Raw genomic sequence first — 18,587 nt, 5'->3', positions numbered from 1 at the left:
AATGTCCCCACAGTGCCAGATAAATGTCCCCACAGTGCCAGACAAATGCCCCCACAGTGCGCCCCACAGTGCCAGATAAATGTCCCCACAGTGCCAGACAAATGCCCCCAGTGCCAGATAAATGTCCCCACAGTGCCAGATAAATGCCCCCACAGTGCGCCCCACAGTGCCAGATAAATGTCCCCACAGTGCCAGACAAATGCCCCCAGTGCCAGATAAATGTCCCCACAGTGCCAGATAAATGCCCCCACAGTGCGCCCCACAGTGCCAGATAAATATCCCCACAGTGCCAGACAAATGCCCCCAGTGCCAGATAAATGTCCCCACAGTGCCAGATAAATGCCCCCACAGTGCGCCCCACAGTGCCAGATAAATGTCCCCACAGTGCCAGGCAAATGCCCCCAGTGCCAGATGAATGCCCCCACAGTGCCAGATAAATGTCCCCACAGTGCCAGACAAATGCCCCCAGTGCCCGGTAAATGCCCCCACAGTGCCAGATAAATGTCCCCACAGTACCAGACAAATGCCCCCAGTGCCAGATAAATGTCCCCACAGTGCCAGATAAATGTCCCCACAGTGCCAGATAAATGCCCCCAGTGCCAGATAAATGCCCCCACAGTGCCAGATAAATGCCCCCACAGTGCCAGATAAATGCCCCCACAGTGCCAGATAAATGCCCCCACAGTGCGCCCCACAGTGCCAGATAAATGTCTCCACAGTGCCAGACAAATGCCCCCGGTGCCAGATAAATGCCCCCAGTGCCAGATAAATGCCCCCAGTGCCAGATAAATGTCCCCACAGTGTCAGACAAACGCCCCCAGTGCCAGATAAATGTCCCCACAGTGCCAGATAAATGCCCCCACAGTGCGCCCCACAGTGCCAGATAAATGTCCCCACAGTGCCAGATAAATGTCCCCACAGTGCCAGACAAATGCCCCCACAGTGCGCCCCACAGTGCCAGATAAATGTCCCCACAGTGCCAGACAAATGCCCCCAGTGCCAGATAAATGTCCCCACAGTGCCAGATAAATGCCCCCACAGTGCGCCCCACAGTGCCAGATAAATGTCCCCACAGTGCCAGACAAATGCCCCCAGTGCCAGATAAATGCCCCCACAGTGCCAGATAAATGTCCCCACAGTGCCAGACAAATGCCCCCAGTGCCAGATAAATGCCCCCACAGTGCCAGATAAATGCCCCCACAGTGCCATCCATAAATGCCCCCACAGTGCCATCCTTAAATGATTCACCCCCCCCTCCAAATACCTGCGGCGTTGGAGGGTGAGTACTGCTGTCAGGGTCCGGGTGCTGGCGTGCTGGCGGGCGGCCGGGTGCGGGTGGGAGGGCGGCCGGCCAGGAAGCGTCCAAGGCGCTTGTGTGCGCTGTGTGCGCTGCGCCGGCGCCTGCGTCTGACGTTAGATACCGGCGCCGCTCAGCGCGTATAGCGCACACAAGCGCCTGCAGTGACCAGGGCCGGCTTCATGTTCGAATATGGCGGTGCCAGCGCGCGGCGCCCATTAAGGGTGGCGCCCTGCGCGGCCGCTCTATTGGAACATGCCTAGAGCCGGCCCTGATCCCCACTGTGTATATATATATATATCTCCTATATAATAGCCCAGATCTGTGACTTTGTGATTCATTTGCTAACGCTGGGTGGAGTCACAACACTGGGCGGAGTTAGTCAAATGAATCACAGATCTGGCCAAATCTATAGGAGACTAGGAGCAGAAGCAGATAGTATGGGCATGGCACAGGCAGGGGTGCATACCTCCCAGCTTTCTGCAGGAGCTTTCTTCAGGCAGAAGGAGGGACACACACTCGGCGAAAAGGGGGCGTGGCTTCACGGGAGGGCCCCCGTTTTCGTCAATGAGGGGGCATGCCCAGCGCTCTGTGAGCTGCTGGCATGCCCCCAGGGGCTGATTACGAGTTCGGGGGGCCCAGGGCACTTGTGACAGGGGAGCCCTATCTCATTGCTGTGCCTGCTGTGTGTTGGGGGCGTGGCCTAATCGCGGGTCGCGAGGCCACGCCCCTTACGCAAATTCCAGTTTTGTTTTTTTTTTTTAATGGAATTTTGGCCCCTCAGCTAGGGGTAAATCCAGAGGGGGTGGTCGCTCCCCTCTACACACCCGCACAGGTAGAAGAAAGCAGGGAGACTGCTGCCTCCCTGCAACACCACAGACCTGCCAATGCGCAGCAGCGTGTGCTGACAGTAGCACAATGCTGCCGTTGTTGCTGGCAGGACGGGGGGGGGGGGGGGAGCTTCTGAGCTGGGACAGAGCTACTCGAGCCGGGGGGCCCCCTAAAACTGTGGGGCCAACGGTACGTACCCCCTGCCCCCCCCCCCCCCCTTAATCCAGCTCTGCTGCTGGAACCCCCCTTTAATCCGTACCCCCTGATGCCCCCTCTCCCTCTGTCTCCACTATTCACCGCTGCTCTGCTAAGCAGAACAGCGAGTACAGGAGCTTTCCAACTGCCCCACCCCCACCGCAGGACACTGCGACCCGCGGGTGGGACAGCGGGACAGACCCCAAAAAATGGGACTGTCCCGCGAAAATCGGGACATTTGGGAGGTATGGGGGGGTGTGAGGGGGTATGCCGTACAGACAGACGGGCACCGGCTCACTGTGTGCTTGACCCCCCCTCTCTGGCGCGGAGGAGCGTCACTTTCTGGCACACTCCACGCTTCTTAGCTACAGTTGTGTTGGGCACCTGCCGCTGTGCAGGTTCCGTACTGCCTCTGTTATCTCCAGCCCCGGCAACCCCACCGCTAGCTGCAGCGCTGCCACCCACAGTGAGGTGCGCCCAGCTCCTTCACACTCTTTAGCCGGCGGGTAACGCTGCAGAAGTCCGAGCTGCTTGCAGGCTCCGACCCCCTCCTCCCTCCAGCCGCAGCATCTCCTGGGGGCTAACCAGTCACTCCCAGTCTCCCCTTACCACAGTGCCCGGCAGCTGCGCGAGGTCTGCGGTGTGTGACTGAGGAGGGGGGGAGGGATGCGGACGGGCAGAGGAAGCAGGACTCCAGCCTAAGAGAGTCAGCCATGCCAAGTCTCCACCAGCAGCAGATCCAAACAGGTTGGAGTGGAACAGCAGCAGCCAGCAGCAGTGACTCCGGTAAGACACATCTGTCTGTCACCACTGTTTTGTCCCTAATACCAATCTCTCCCGTGCCCTGTGTTCTGTCATGTCCCTGTCACCCCTGGCCTTGCCCTGCCACCCTTATCCTGGCCCTTTCACCCTTATCCTGGCCCTGTCACCCTTATCCTGGCCCTTTCACCCTTATGCTTGCCCTGTTACCCTTATGCTGGCCCTGTTACCCTTATGCTGGCCCTGTTACCCCTATCCTGGCCCTGTTACCCCTGTGCTTGCCCTGTCAACCCTATACTGGCCCTGTCACCACTGTCCTGTTCCTGCCACCCCTACCCTGGCCTGTCACCCCTATCCTGTCCCTGTCATTTCTGTCCTGGCCCCGTCGCCCCTGTCCTGGCCCCGTCACCCCTTTTCTGACCCTGTCACCCCTGTCCTGGCCCCGTCAACCCTGTTCTGACCCTGTTACTGCATACCCTCCAACTACCTTTTTGGCAGGTACAGTACCCGCAGCGCCTCCAGACCTCTCCCCAATGCACCACACCTCCGCACCTTCCCCTCCACCACATGCGGCACTCCACCCCTCCCCCACATGCTGTGCCTCCAGACCCCCTACACCACCCGCGGCTCCCACTCCTCCGCCCCTTCACCACCCACAGCACCTCCAGGCCCCCTCCACCATCCACCCCCTTTATATGTCTCCCCCCACACCTGCCCCCCTCCACCCGCAGCATCTGCAGACACCCTCCTCCATCTGCGGTCCCCCCCCTCACCCACCCCTCCCCCATCAACGGCACCACCGCACCTGCCCCTCCACCACCAGCAGCACCTCCGGACCTCCTTCCCTATGCGCCGCACCACCCGTACCTGCCCCTCCCCTACTCATGGCGCCTGCGGACCCCTACCCCACCCCCGGCACTCCCGCCCCTTCCCATCCCACAGCACCTCCGGAACCCTTCACCCATCCACAACATCCCCACACCTGCCCCTCTCCCACCCATGGCACCCCTGCCCCTCCCCCACCTGCAGTGCCTCCGGACCCCTCCCCAATCTGCATCCCCCACTTCTCTGCCCCTCCCCCACCCGCAGCACCTCCCGACTCTTTCCCATCCGGGCCCCACCCCCACTTCTGCCCCCCCTCCACCTGCAGCATCTACAGACACCATCCGCAGTCCCCCCCGCACCCGCTACATTCTGTACATCGTGCCCTGCAGGTGCTGTTCATGCCGTCGCAAGGGGCTGCGCCTCCTTCACCATCGCACGCCCTTTCATTGTGCAATATTTAACCACTAACAAAGGAATGCAGGTAATACTCCATATAATACAAATATTAAACCCCAGAAAGGCATGCAAGGGTTAAGGGGGCGTAGCCCCTTGCGACGGTGTGAAGAGCGCCCGTAGGGCGCGATGAAGTACCTAGTATATATATATATACTTACCAATGGTTTTATAATGGCACTCACTGTCAAGTGACATCTACCGGGGTGCCCTTCTCCACTGCTAATATACCAAAGGCGGCTCTCTGGCGGGGATTGCGACTCCTCTCCTCTCAGCTTTAACAACCAGGCGACACTCTTCGGATTTGTTCAGCCATGAAAGGCGTGTATTAAATCACATCAAAGCAAATCAACAATAACAGGCATAGTGAAACACCAACGTTTACAACGCCTCACAGGCGTTTTTTTCAAGGTGCTATGCTGTGAAAACGGCATAGCACCTTGAAAAAACCGCCTGTGAGGCGTTGAAACGTTGGTGTTTCGCTATGCCTGTTATTGTTGATTTGCTTTGATGTGATTTAATACACGCCTTTCATGGCTGAACAAATCCGAAGAGTGTCGCCTGGTTGTTAAAGCTGAGAGGAGAGGAGTCGCAATCCCCGCCAGAGAGCCGCCTTTGGTATACATATATATATATATATATATATATTTATTTATTTATTTATTTATTTAATACTAACACTAGTGGTAATGTATGGATGCATGTATTATAGAACATTTATATAGAATTCATGAATTGTTAGCAGTTGCCTGTGTTTGTCACTCACAGTCACAGTTCTCAACTCAGTGTCGCAGCCTAACGGACGAGGTGACAGCCTTGCTGCTGATTCTTACAACCAGTGCTTAAAGTGGTCCTAGAGAAGTGGTGGAATCCCCCCCCCCCCCCCCCCCGGCACCCATGAAATAAAGGCATTGCGTGCGCAAGGGGCGTGGTCTCAAAAATAAATGTGCGTGGTCACACAATAGTAATAATGCCCACAGTAGTAGCATCCCTAATACACATAATGCCGACAGTAGTAGCACCCCGTAATACACACAATGCCCACAGCAGTAACGCCCCTTATACAATGCCCACAGCAGTAGTGCTCCTTATACAATGTCCACTGTACTAGTAGTGCCCACAGTGGTAGTGCCCCTTATATAGACCCCATAGTAGTGGTGCCCCTTATGCAATGCCCCCAGTTTTAGTGCCCCTTATGTCCCCAGGAGCGATGCCCCTTATGACGTGCCCCCTTTACAATGCCATTATTAGTAGTGCCCCCATTAGTAATGCCCCTGTGTAGTATTGCCCCCAGTAGTAATGTCACCTTTAGTAATGCCCCAGTAGTTTAGCCCCTGTAGTTATGCCCCCAGTAGTAATGCCCCCCTGTAGTTTGCCCCCTTGTAGTTTGCCCCCAGTAGTTTTTCCCCTGTAGCTTCCTCCCAGTAGTTTGACCCCTGTAGCTTGCCCCCTGCGGTTATCCCCCTGTAGCTTGCCCCCTGCAGTTATCCCCCTGTAGCTTGCCCCCAGTGGTTCTCCCCCTGTAGCTTGCCCCCAGTGGGTAGACCCCTGTAGCTTACCCCCTGTGGTTATCCCCCTGTAGCTTGCCTCCTGTGATTATCCTCCTGTAGCTTGCCCCCTGTGGTAATCCCCCTGTAGCTTGCCCCCTGTGGTTATCCCCCTGTAGCTTGCCCCCTGCGGTTATCCCCCTGTAGCTTGCCCCCTGCAGTTATCCCCCTGTAGCTTGCCCCCTGCGGTTATCCCCCTGTAGCTTGCCCCCTGCGGTTATCCCCCTGTAGCTTGCCTCCTGTGATTATCCCCCTGTAGCTTGCCCCCTGCGGTTATCCCCCTGTAGCTTGCCTCCTGTGATTATCCCCCTGTAGCTTGCCCCCTGCGGTTATCCCCCTGTAGCTTGCCCCCTGCGGTTATCCCCCTGTAGCTTGCCCCCTGCGGTTATCCCCCTGTAGCTTGCCCCCTGTGGTTATCCCCCTGTAGCTTGCCCCCAGTGGTTATCCCCCTGTAGCTTGCCCCCTGTGGTTATCCCCCTGTAGCTTGCCCCCTGTGGTTAGCCCCCTGTAGCTTGCCTCCTGTGGTTATCCTCCTGTAGCTTGCCCCCTGTGGTTATCCCCCTGTAGCTTGCCCCCTGTGGTTAGCCCCCTGTAGCTTGCCCCCTGTGGTTATCCCCCTGTAGCTTGCCCCCTGTGGTTATCCCCCTGTAGCTTGCCTCCTGTGGTTATACTCCTGTAGCTTGCCCCGAGTGGTTAGCCCCCTGTAGCCGCGCTGCTAATACACACGTTTAAAAAAAACAAACCACCATACTTACCAAGCCTCGCTCCCACGTCCAACCGCTGTGATCTCCTGGTGTCCGGTTCCCAGCACTATGAGAGAGACGTCATGACGTCTCTCTCATAGCGCGCACTGACAGAGACAGGAGCCGGAAGCCGGAGCTCAGTAGTGAGCTCCTGCCGCCGGCCTCCGCTGTAGAGGGAGAGCCAGGCGCCCACTGGTAACACAATCTCAGCGGACGCCCAGCATCTCCCTGTGTGGCGCCGGCACACCTCAGGTGAGGTGAGCCGGAGGAGGCGGAACTGCGTTCTGTCTCCAAGTGGAACTGACGGAACGCAGTTCCGCCCCGTTCCGGCTCACTTTAAGCCCTGCTTACAACCGAGCTGAGCTGCATCACTTCTTAAACCCATGGTCCACGCTCAGCCAGCTGCATGCCTGCCCCTCCCAGTCCCTGCTTGCCGCACGGAGACTGCTGATTCTGAAGAGGCCGTCCAGAGCTAACTGCAGAGATTGACTCACGAGATGATGATGTCATCATCTCACAGGATCTTAGCAGCGATGCGGCTGAAAGCGGCTGTGAGGGACTTCCACAACAAGGGACAAATGTCCAGGTGAAACACACATACATCCCACCTCCCGGCAACCCGCCCCGCCCCAAAAAATTACCCCTCCCGAAAAAGTACCTACTGGTGTGTTCTGTCCTGGGCCCCCTGGCACGCCCCGGCCGGGTAATCTGTACCCACCCCCTCTCTCGGCACCACTGGATGTATCAAACCTTCTAAAAAACACAAGTGGAGGTTGCCCATAGCAACCAGTCAGATTCTAGTTACCATTTATCCATACCTTCCAACAGTAGTGGTTCGTGGAGCGGGACCGTGACCGCAAAAGGGGGCGGAGCATCAGGAAAAGTGGCGGAGATTTACTGCACACCCAGTTCCTGCCACTGTGGGGGCATGTCCAGCTGCCCTCAGGCTCTTCCGGCACTGTGAATAAATGCACACGTCGTCTATTCCCCCGTTGCTTACCCGCTAAACCCTCCCCCCCTTCACCAGCACCATAGGACACTGTGGGCTGCGGGTGGGTGGTACAGCGGGACAGTCCTAGAAAAATGGGGCAGTTGGGTCTGCACAACAAGGTTGTAGTCCTGGCATACGGGGTTGGTCCAGGGACGTGAAGATGTGATTGTGTCATCGCAGCCCCGCCCTCACTATACAATGCCCACATTATTGCGTTGTAAATAGGGGGCGTGGCTATGATGATGCAATTCAGCGCGAATCGCATCATCGCCTCACCCACTTTTCCTCCGTATGGAGTGGTGGCTGCAGGGGTGAGAGGGTGGCCAAGGGGGATGGAAGGTGGTGGATCCTGTGTTTTCGCGTCAGTAATGTAAATATCCCAGAAAGTAATTCCAAATTGCCATGATATTGCGCAAAGGGGATTAATGCTTTTCCGGACTTGGTCAATATACTTGTTAAATAGGCCCCTGACAGGCATATTTATCAACAAATATATGGGGGATATCCCGGGAAAAAGGGGTGGGGGGTACCCACAGATACTACGTATCCCCTGGATGTATCTAGTGGCGTATATCCGAGATCTTTTAGAGCCCATTGCCTTCACTAAAACAATACCTCGTTAGTATTGGTAATTATTTGCGCACCTCGACCAGCAGTTTGAGATGCTAATTGGTTGGTTTACCCTTCTTGGCTGTATACATAATACAGAGTTTATATGCAGATTGTTAGCTGTGCTTGTGCCTGTTTCCCTCTTCCTGATTGGCCGGACTTACAGCCAGACCCTAATTATATTCTCAGCTTGCAGAACCACACCAAAATTCAGCTCATAATGGACGAAGTCTCAAAAACTCTTAGCAAGTACCCAGTGACCTTTCACGGAGCCCGAATACTGGACGGCAAGGAGGAGGGCTCCTTAGGCTGGATCACAGTGAACTATCTGCTGGGCACTTTTATACAGGTCAGTGGTTAACTTGTCCCCTTCATATCTCCCGCGGCATTGACCAAGCTAACCCATGACCTGATTGTCTTTCCTTGTGCTCCAGTATACCTACATACAGAGCTGGATACATCCCAAGCAAGCAACAACGTTTGGGGCAATGGACCTTGGAGGAGCCTCCACCCAAATGACCTTCCAGCCCCAAGGTGGCATTGAAGACAAAAACACGGAGATGTTCTACAGACTATATGGTTATGACTACACCATCTACACCAACAGCTATCTCTGCTACGGCCAAGACCAGGCGCTGAAGCAACTGCTTGCACACCTCATAGAGGTACAGTATATAGCGTTCACACAATCCGAGGACATCCCTGACCTCTTCTGTGCTGGGGGGGGGGGGGGGGGGGGGGGGAGATCCATCAGGCCTTCTCAAGAGGACACATTTCATTGCTAGCAGTGACTTCTCCATCTGGCCTCTTTTTAGACGTCTTGATACTTCCCCCCTAAGTATGCCTATATAGCATGTTGGTAGGTATGTAGGTATCCCCCATCTCTTACGCACCTACCTTCAGCAGTCATCGCTCAGCACAGATAGAGCGTGAACTGGGACTATTTATACCTGTAGCACTTCTGTCTAAGATATTCATGCTGCAAGGACAGAAGATGTACTAGATATGGAACAAAGTGTCTGGTTTGTTGGCCATAGTTCCTGTCCAATCAGGTGCAGAGTCCAATATGCATCTCCCATCCTATGTAGTCACTGCCTAAACTATGACTGCTATGAGGAAATGATGGGGACTCCGTGGGCAGTGGTGGAACTTGTGAGTGGTGGGCCCAGGTGCAAAAATATAATTTGGGCCCCCCTCTTCCACCCCAACCCAATACTGTATGCCACACGGCAGTGGGTGACAGGGACAGGCAGAGGGAGGCAGGGGGTGATAGGGGAAGGGTGACAGGGAGATACAGTGGGTGCCAGGGGTTGAAGCTGTCTGTTAATTAGAGGCAGTAAGTGGCTGTGATCATCAGCAGTGAATGGTGTCAGGACTCCTCTGTCAGTCGGCACACACAAGATCAGCCCTGCCTAAAGTAAGGGGCAAGCCCCTTAGGCAGTGGGACCACCCTGCTCTCTGCACTAGGTAATTCTTCCGATATTGCTCAAAATGGTCTGCGGGGAAGCCAGGGGATAACTTATTGCTGGTCTGGGCAGCAGTGGGCCCCTTAGTCTTCAGGGGCCCAGGTGCAATGCACCTGCTGTACCAATGGTGGTTCCACCTGTGTCTGTCAGTAATGTCTTCAGGTTAGTATTCACTAATTGATGAGGGTTGTGTCAGGGTGCACATTCCCTTTCAAGTGGGTTTAATATGAAAATATAGATTAGTGCTTTGACAAATTAAGACAAGTCTTAGTGAAAAAGTAAGACAAATGCTCCTCGTCTGAAGAGCGTACAGTCTAGTTTCATGTAGAAAAAGACTAATATGTGAAGTTGTGCGTGGCACAGAATCAGGTTATAAGTGTATGGAAGATGCTAATGTAATATACTGACTATAATTGATTAAAAAAGGGGGGGAGTCCGAAGACAAAAGTGGGCGCTGATTGAAAAAGTTTTTTATTGAAAAATGAATTAATACTATTACTTCAATTCTATATATTTTTTGAGAAACAAATCACCCTTCTGGCTGCCCACACTGGTGGACCTGGGTATCCACCATACTAAACAGAAACATAGAAAGGGTAATGTGGGCGCTCGGAGGGGATCGTAATACAACGGCTGCTGGTTTTGTAAATATTAAATTTTGTTTATTGGTAAGAAAATTCTAACAAATAGACATTAAATGGCTAAAGTGCCATTAGCAATTCATATACACAATTAAATGGAAAAAATAAATAAAAGACAGATTAAAACAATGATTAAGAATAATGACTGTGTCCTGGGCCTCAGAACTTGTAAGTGTTTAGGTACCAACCCTAGTAGATGTTAGTTTTCTTGCATGCATAAGCCAGCTGTTAATAGTAATGAGGGTTAGTGCATAGTAAGCTCAAACTGCACTTTGCGGGAGAAAAGGCTGATTAGTATTGAATAGAGCCTGTTGATACTTCACCAAGAAGAGCTGATGGATGTAGTATTCAGTAGTGTGGCTGGGTGTAAAACGTGCCAATCCCGCAGCTGTCTCCTGTCCGTGAGACTTGTTTGGTCCACTCACTGTTTAGATGGCTGGCCGCACAGCGGCGGTTCTCTTTAGCAGTGCCTGCTGTAGATGGTGTAGTGTGCTGTCTGTTAGCACTGTGCCTGAGCAGGAGCGGAGACAGGGAGTCGCACGTGCAAGTCCTGGGTAGCAGGGGACGCTATGATGCCGCGATCCACGGCTTCCGGGTTCGGGGCTTCCGGCTTCCGGTTGCGGTCCACCTGCGTTCCACAGTCGTAACAGGTCAACTGACGCGTTTCTCCGCCTCCAAGGTGGGCGGTTTCATCAGAGGTATGACTTGTGCACAGAGGATGTCATGTATCGCTATTCAGGGATAGGTGGAACCTTTAGCCGGCCCCACTGATATCCTACATTTGTGCTTTCTACCGGCGTTCATTTTCAATGAAGGAAAAACGATTTCTGTTCTTTTCAGAAACAAAGTTCAGAGACTGTCAGTCATCCCTGCTACCCGCGAGGCTACACTGCCAACGTCTCCCTGGACTCCGTCTACAACAGTCCCTGTGTGACCAAAGCCCCCAGCAACTTGGGATCCAGTGTCACTGTGGTGGGGACCGGGGACCCTTCCGAGTGCCAGTTGTCCATCAGTCAAATCTTCAACTTCTCAACCTGCACCAACAGATCCTGTTCCTTTAATGGGGTCTACCAGCCGCCTGTGTATGGGCAGTTCTATGTAAGTTGGGGCAGATGTAACATGTGCAGAGAGAGTTAGATTTGGGTGGGGTGTGTTAAAACTGAAATCTAAATACCAGTGTAAAAAAATAAAGCTGTGTAACATTTGCGGGCTACATGCAAAAACAGCCAGTATTTACCCTGCACAGAAATAATGAAATGTATCTGCTCCCCTTGCATGGTAGCATGGTTTGTTCCAGACACAAAGTTACTTTTCTTGTTTTGCTTTACTTACCAACATGAATCAGCCCCATTGTACGGCTGGAGATTGCACCCAGGGGGAAGGTGAGATGCCTCCTTCTACTCAGCAGCAGTGGTTAGTAGTCCCAGATCCCTGGAGATGGATCCAGATAACGTTCCCCTTGTGTCTCCCTGCAGGCCTTCTCCGCTTTCTACTACACCTTCAGCTTCCTAAACCTGACCTGCGGCCAGTCCCTGAGTGTGACCAACAGCTCCGTCTGGCAATACTGCTCCAGTAACTGGACCCAGGTACAGTAATGTCTGCTCAGATACACTGTAGAGGAGGAGGTCAGTGGGATACAATGAGGAAATCAATCCGTTTGCTGATTAAGGGGTACATTTACTAAGCAGTGATAAGAGCGGAGAAGTTGCCCCTGGCAACCAATCAGCACTGAAGTAACATTTATAATTTGCATACAATAAAATGATACAGAGCTGTTGATTGGTTGATGGCGAAATATCTCCACTGGCTCACTTCTCCGCTCTTATCACTGCTTAGTAAATGTACCCCTTAATGTAGGTATTTCCCGCCAGTAAAAATATAAAGGGGCAGATTCTAAAGGGCCCCATACACTAGGACGATAGTGTCCGATTTCATCCGATTTCGGGCATTTGGCCCGATATATCGGATGAAATCGGGCATTTTGGAGGCGTTTACGATCCGATCCGATGCGCGTTCCCATGAGCATCGTTTCGGATCCTCCAGATGAATGTGCTGCACATTCAATCACGTCCGACCCCGCAGGCGTGGCTGGAAACGCCCAAGATACATCGTATGCAAAAGGACAGCATACGATGTATCGTGGGCGATCCTGCCCCCCCCGGGAGGCTGCTGGGGTGATCAACGGAGACATGTTAGACGGACATGTCGCGTAAGTGTATGGGGCCCTTAAGTCAGACAGATCTGCGGCTGCTTCACCATCCGGCGGCTGTGGGAAGCCTACCTTATGCTAATGCAATATCTCCCCCATATATGCTGGTCATCCGTATTCATGTGCCTGCTGCATGTAGAAGGTCGCCCCGCCAATCGTACGCAACGGCTGTGCAAAATATGCAAATGTGAAACACGCCCCCAGAGTGATTGTGACTCGCCTGTGATTTTGCCGCTGCTCTCTGTGACCTCCCCTAAACGGCACCTGACTGTCAATCGCGGATAAATCCTCTCTGCGACTGCTGTCACAAGACCACATAGACACCTGCGCAGAGCGCCAGTAATGAATCAGGCCCGCTGTGTGCACTTGCGGTTTCTGTCCGTGTGCCAGCGCATGATGCATGCGCAGATGATGATTTAGTCCTGTGGAGCACACGCAGTGCGCAGATATCCCGCGAGATCCGTCCGCATATCCTCCGACCCAGAATCAGCCCCGAAGTGATTAATGATTTTCTGGGAAACATCCTAATTGCTGGTATTAATCTATGAAGAACAACAAAGCAGCTGGTTACCACGTGCCCTGTGTCTGTGCCTAGTTGTTGTAATTATAATTGTTTCCTTAATTTTTCCGATGTGTCCGCTCGTGCTCAGTTTGACGATTTTGTCAAACTGCGCTGCGGGTCACATTAGCCTCCAGGTCTGATTGACCCCCAATGTGTGGCTGTATTGCAAGTTAGAGGGCCAACCCTGTGGCCCCTGAAGTGTATCATTCTTTTTACAGAGTTAAGGGCCCCATACACTAGAACGATAATGCCTGATTTCATCCAATTTTGGGCATTCGGGCCGATATATCGGGTGAAATCGAGCATTTTGGATGTGTTTCCGATCCGATGCGCATTCCCAAGAGGGTGGGATCGGCTCCCCTAGATCGTTAGTGCTGCACTCGTGATATGTCGGTTCCCGCAGGCATGGCTGGGATCGCATAAGATATATCGCATGCAAAATGTACCAAATCGTATGGAATCGTATGGAACCAGTCCCAGGAAGCTCCCGGGAGAGTTCAAGGGAAATCGCCTCCGACTTCAGCCTCAGACATATCGCTGTAGTGTATGGGGGCCTTTTAGATAAACCTGGCTGCAGAATATAGCAGACCTGTAAAGTAATATCGTCTTATATATCAGTAATAATAAAGGAGTCACTTATTACATAAGCACTATGGAGATCCTGTCTCCGCACCCTCCTCCTATGCGCTAACACGTCCTCCTGCCGCTTCCAGCTTGACGCCGGTTTCCCCCTGGAGAATAAGAAGCGCCTGTTGGAATACTGCAGCTCCGCCATGTATATACTCACCATACTTCTGGACGGGTACAAGTTTGACAGCCAGACATGGAACAATATACATTTCGCTAAGCAGGTGTGTACTGTAATTGTGTATCAGTTACCTGTTGCTCCAACCCCTCGATCTTACATCCAATCAAGGACTTTCCCTGCTTCATGAAAGTGTATATATTTAACCATTATATACATTGTGTGTGCGTGTGTATAGATATATGTATTTATTAAAGTTGTAAACCTCTTCATTAGAAGTGCATTACCCATATAGAATGTACCCGCAGCATACAATGCTGGTATACAATGTACATATATCGAGGCCTATTTATCAAATATTGGGCCCTAATTCACACCTGGAGGCTGCAGCAGCAGTGTTCACAGGCCGAAGCCCGGTGCTGTGTGCGCATGCACTGCAGGCGCACTGCGCATACGCACACAGCGAGATGCGAAGGCGTCTCACTGGTGCGATCGCCTCTGCCTGATTGATAGGCAGTGGCGGGGCGGCCGTGGGGTGTGTCGACGGCATGGTCCGGACCGTTTGCAGAGCCGCTGCGTCCAAAAACATGGTGAGTAGCCGCCTGCCTTCGCAGCTAGGTTGCGTAGGCAGGGAACTACTCTGCAGGTGGGTAAGCATCGCCACTGTGCACTGCTTTCTCGCCTCTGCGCGCACGGGTAGGGGGGGGTAGGGCTTGGTGTGCAGGGCGGTCTAGCACCCATTTCCTGGGGTAGCCACAAATAATAAGTATACCCCGAATGTATCTACGAGAGACCGCCGCAGATATCGGAGATAGGGTTCTATGGGGGCTTGTTTATTGCCAAATTTAGAAAGCTCCAGAATGTGATACGTCCCTTGCTGGAACTCTCCGGCTGCGCAGACTGCACATGTGCAGTAGTGCGCACAGCTCCCGGAGAAGACATACAGGGAACGCTAATGCGACCCCCTTGCTTCTTTCCCCGCGGGTGTATTTTATTTGGGCAAATCTTTATTTCTTATTGCAGTGGGCAGCAGCAAAAATAAATTAGAATTATCAGATCTAGGAACTAATAAACAATAAATATGCCCCATAGATTGCAGATATAGAATATAATTACATGTAGGAGTAAGTGTAACCGTATGCAAGTTGTAGGCAGACACGAGATTTCGGCCAGTTAGCCTGTAGATTCTAAGCTGCAATAATTTAAAAGGCCAGACCAGATTGGTTTTATCTTTTAATCCTGGAGGGTAAACTGAGGAATCCTGGGTGCTCCCTGCTACTCACAGGCTGTTGATACAGAGTGTACGTCTAGGGGCCTGATTCAGACCTGTCGCAGCCGCGTACGCAGGCTGAAGCACAGTGAACTGTGCACAAGCGCAGCAGCCGTACTGCGCATGCGCACACAGTGAGATGCGACGGCATCTCACTTATGCGATTGCCTCTGCTTGATTGACAGGCAGAAATGGTCGTGGGGCACGTCGACGGCATTGCGGCAAAGTTTTCGGGGCGCGGTCCAGACAACGCAGGCGTTTCCCCCGCATGTCAAAGATTTTTGGGCCTAATTATTCAGACCTGATCGCTTCTCTGCGTTTTTGCAAAAAGGTTCTGCGATCAGATAGCTGCCGCCCATAGAGAGAGTTAAAACCCACCCTGTGCGAATGCATGCGTACGCCGTGCGGAAACTTCGCCAGACAGCGGACATCTGCAAATTTGTTCACAACTCACTCACCATCCAATGATTTTTCCACTCTGTGCACAGCCCATGACTTACTCCTACAGGGCAGGATGTATTAAGAGACATCACCGCCCACCGCAGCGATGTTGATCGCATATGTACTAACATATGCGATCAATATCGCAATGCGGTGACTGAGGCCCCCCTGCGATACCTGTGAGGTGGTCTGCGGGGGGGGTCTCCGTCACCTCCCAGGGGTCTCCACACTGCCCGCCTCCTCCTCCCCCCTGCAGCCGGAAGGACCTCTGGCTGCGTTGCTAGGGGGAGGAGGAGATTACCTTCCGGTTCAAGGGCTGCCTGGAGGAAGGTATGCCGGGCGGGAGGGGGGGGGCGACTGTGGCGGGGTTGGCGGAGGCGGCGGGTTGCGGCGGTCGGCGATAAGAAGCCCATAGGCTTCTATAGGATATCGCCATCCAGAGATGGCGATACCCTGGACGGCGAAGAACCGGCGGTAGGGTCTTAGTACATTTGAAATTGCGGTAAAACCCCCGTTTTCGGGGGTTTTACCGCATTTTTCCTTTAGTACATCCCGCCCACAGTGTGATAGAAACAGACTGATGGGGCCGGAGCCGACGTCACACACCCTCCCTGAAAACGCTTGGGAACGCCTGCGTTTTTCCTGACACTCCCAGAAAACGGGCAGTTACCACCCACAAACGTCCGCATCCTGTCAATCAGCCTACGTTCGCCTAGCGATAAAAACAAAAGCAGGATTTTTTCGTTGTTTGGCCTCACGCCTGCGCATTACAGTCCGTACGCATGCCCAGTCAATCGATAATCATCTGCTGTGCGAATTCGCACAACAGTGATATCAGGTCTGAATTAGGCCCTTTGATCGTAGATGTGCGTTTTCTATATATAAAGACTGTACATAGAGATCCTAGATGTAGAATATACATAATGAATAATAAAACTGAGTGAACGTATAGAATGTGGCTATAGAATGCACCTATGCACCTCTCAATGCTTTGCTGTTGCCCCCCCAGGCTGGCAATTCTGACGTTGGCTGGACTCTAGGCTACATGCTGAACTTGACCAATCAGATCCCGTCCGAGGCTCCCACTCTGCTCAAGGCCCACGGTTACAGCATCTGGGTGTCGGCCATCTTCTTCATCGTACTAAGCGTGGCTGCGGGTCTGGTGGCCGCTCCCTTACACTGTTACTGCCGGAACACCTGCTCAGGGCAAGCGGAATGGACATGAGACCAGAACCAGTACCCCCGGGACGGATGGCGGTAGCTTGTAGGACCATTACTGATCTATAGGAACGCTTAAGAGACACCAAATAAATATAATTTATACGATACATGGTTTGTGCTGAGAATGCCTCCTGTGGACGCTGAGGTAACCTGTTTCTATATTCTCTATAGCTAGATTTTTTTCCCGTCTGAGACTTTTTATTGTTTATCATGAACTTCTCTAGCTTTGGTCCATAACTTTTCTGTTTAAAGGGGCCTGATTCAGAGCCAGAGGCAGCAGCGGCGGACGCAGTGAGCAATGTTTTCACCTACACATGCATCTGAGTCGCCCCTCGTCCAGATCTTGTTCACACAGAGTCGTACACCAAATGTAGATGCGTGGTATCATAAATGTGAGGGGCGTTCCTGGGCAGTGATTGGGGGGTAACAGGGGGTTGGCTAAACGAGATACACAGAGATGTTGCATCTTATGGGACTGTGGCAGGTGTTACCGGCGGTTACATATACACACACACCGCCATTTACATTGGAGGCCATACTCTGACAGAGAAACTGCACCTGCCATAGGGTCCAAAGACGCAACAAGTAGGGTCCAAAGACGCATCAGATGGTAATGAAACGTCTATAGACATAGACAGTGGGCAAATCTGACCTTGCACATTCGGACGCCCGGCCATTTGCATAAAGTTGTCGATGGACGACCAAATGGCGGCATCTGCATCTGCAATATGTTCAAGCAATAAGTGAAGTGTTTGTGAAGAAAGTCCTTCTCCCAAAGCTATAGGCATCAAACAGATGATCAGATTATCTACTCTTGCTTCCTTTAAACTTGAAACATTGGCGCATCTCCAAATCATAGATGCTGAACGCCCCTCGTTAGGATCCTTAATTGCCACCGGCAGCATGTAAAAAATGACACAAATAACATAACGCAATACATTTCATAAAACTGTGCAAATTATATGTAATAAACTGCAATAGAAAATGTGAATGGGCATATCACATAATAGAAAAAGCGTGTCCCCTTGGAATATAATACACCCTGGAAGTGTAATCGCACATAATAGTCCCCACACGGGATTCTTGCCGCAGTCCACGATTCAGCGCTGTTTCTGGAATGGGGATTCCTCTCCGCAATGATGCAAGGGTCTAGTAACTCTGTCTGCCCCGCGCCACGTCCACGCTGTTTGTATTGCATATATTTATGTCCATCTGCCACGAGACACATCATTGGAGAGGTGGTTACGCAGCGCTGATGAGTATCACCGTACCACACCCAGATTGCCACACAAAAACGCCAGTCGCCAATGGCTGCTCTATTATTGGTCGGCGGATAATGCTGCTGTCATACAGTAACCACGTGCACCTACCCCCCCCCCCCCCCCCGCCCCAGGCGATATGATTGTTATTCCGCTACTTTATGTATAAAATGTTCACCACTCCTCTTAGAGTGTAAGCTCATTTGGGCAAGGCCTATTTCATGCCATTGTATGTACTTTATCTGTATCATGAACCCCTCAGCGTACATTGTTGCGCAATATGTTGTTTTAGAAATAAACTGTAATAATATTACACTTGCGTACACCTTAGAACATCCTGTTTTAATAATGAGCTTTTGGGGGCTGTGTTTTATATACCAGTATACAGTAGATGCAAAACAGCCTCTCATACTTTAATTTAGCTGCCACTGGGAAAGATGCCCCCTTGCAATAAACTTGAATTGGTGCCATTAGTTTACTCATAGGTGCTATGGCACCACCTAGTGACAAACCAAGGTATTAC

The 18,587-nt window shown here is 52.3% G+C and overlaps 1 protein-coding gene across 1 annotated transcript in view; it reads left to right on the top strand.

The window, feature by feature from the left end:
- Nucleotides 1–18,377, top strand: part of LOC134948316 (ectonucleoside triphosphate diphosphohydrolase 8-like) — an 89,746-nt gene extending 71,369 nt beyond the window's left edge. Inside the window, exons 5-10 of the mRNA XM_063936236.1 lie at nucleotides 8,440–8,599; nucleotides 8,685–8,915; nucleotides 11,198–11,455; nucleotides 11,833–11,943; nucleotides 13,842–13,979; nucleotides 16,594–18,377. Of these exons, the coding sequence (XP_063792306.1) occupies nucleotides 8,440–8,599; nucleotides 8,685–8,915; nucleotides 11,198–11,455; nucleotides 11,833–11,943; nucleotides 13,842–13,979; nucleotides 16,594–16,809 (1,114 nt within the window). The 3' untranslated portion in view covers nucleotides 16,810–18,377. The remainder of the gene's footprint in view (nucleotides 1–8,439; nucleotides 8,600–8,684; nucleotides 8,916–11,197; nucleotides 11,456–11,832; nucleotides 11,944–13,841; nucleotides 13,980–16,593) is intronic.
- The last annotated feature ends 210 nt before the right edge of the window (nucleotides 18,378–18,587 follow it).

The sequence above is a fragment of the Pseudophryne corroboree genome, chromosome 8, assembly GCF_028390025.1.
Source record: "Pseudophryne corroboree isolate aPseCor3 chromosome 8, aPseCor3.hap2, whole genome shotgun sequence".
NCBI classification, from domain to species: Eukaryota; Metazoa; Chordata; class Amphibia; order Anura; family Myobatrachidae; genus Pseudophryne; species Pseudophryne corroboree.
This window is presented reverse-complemented; position numbering and strand designations above follow the sequence as displayed.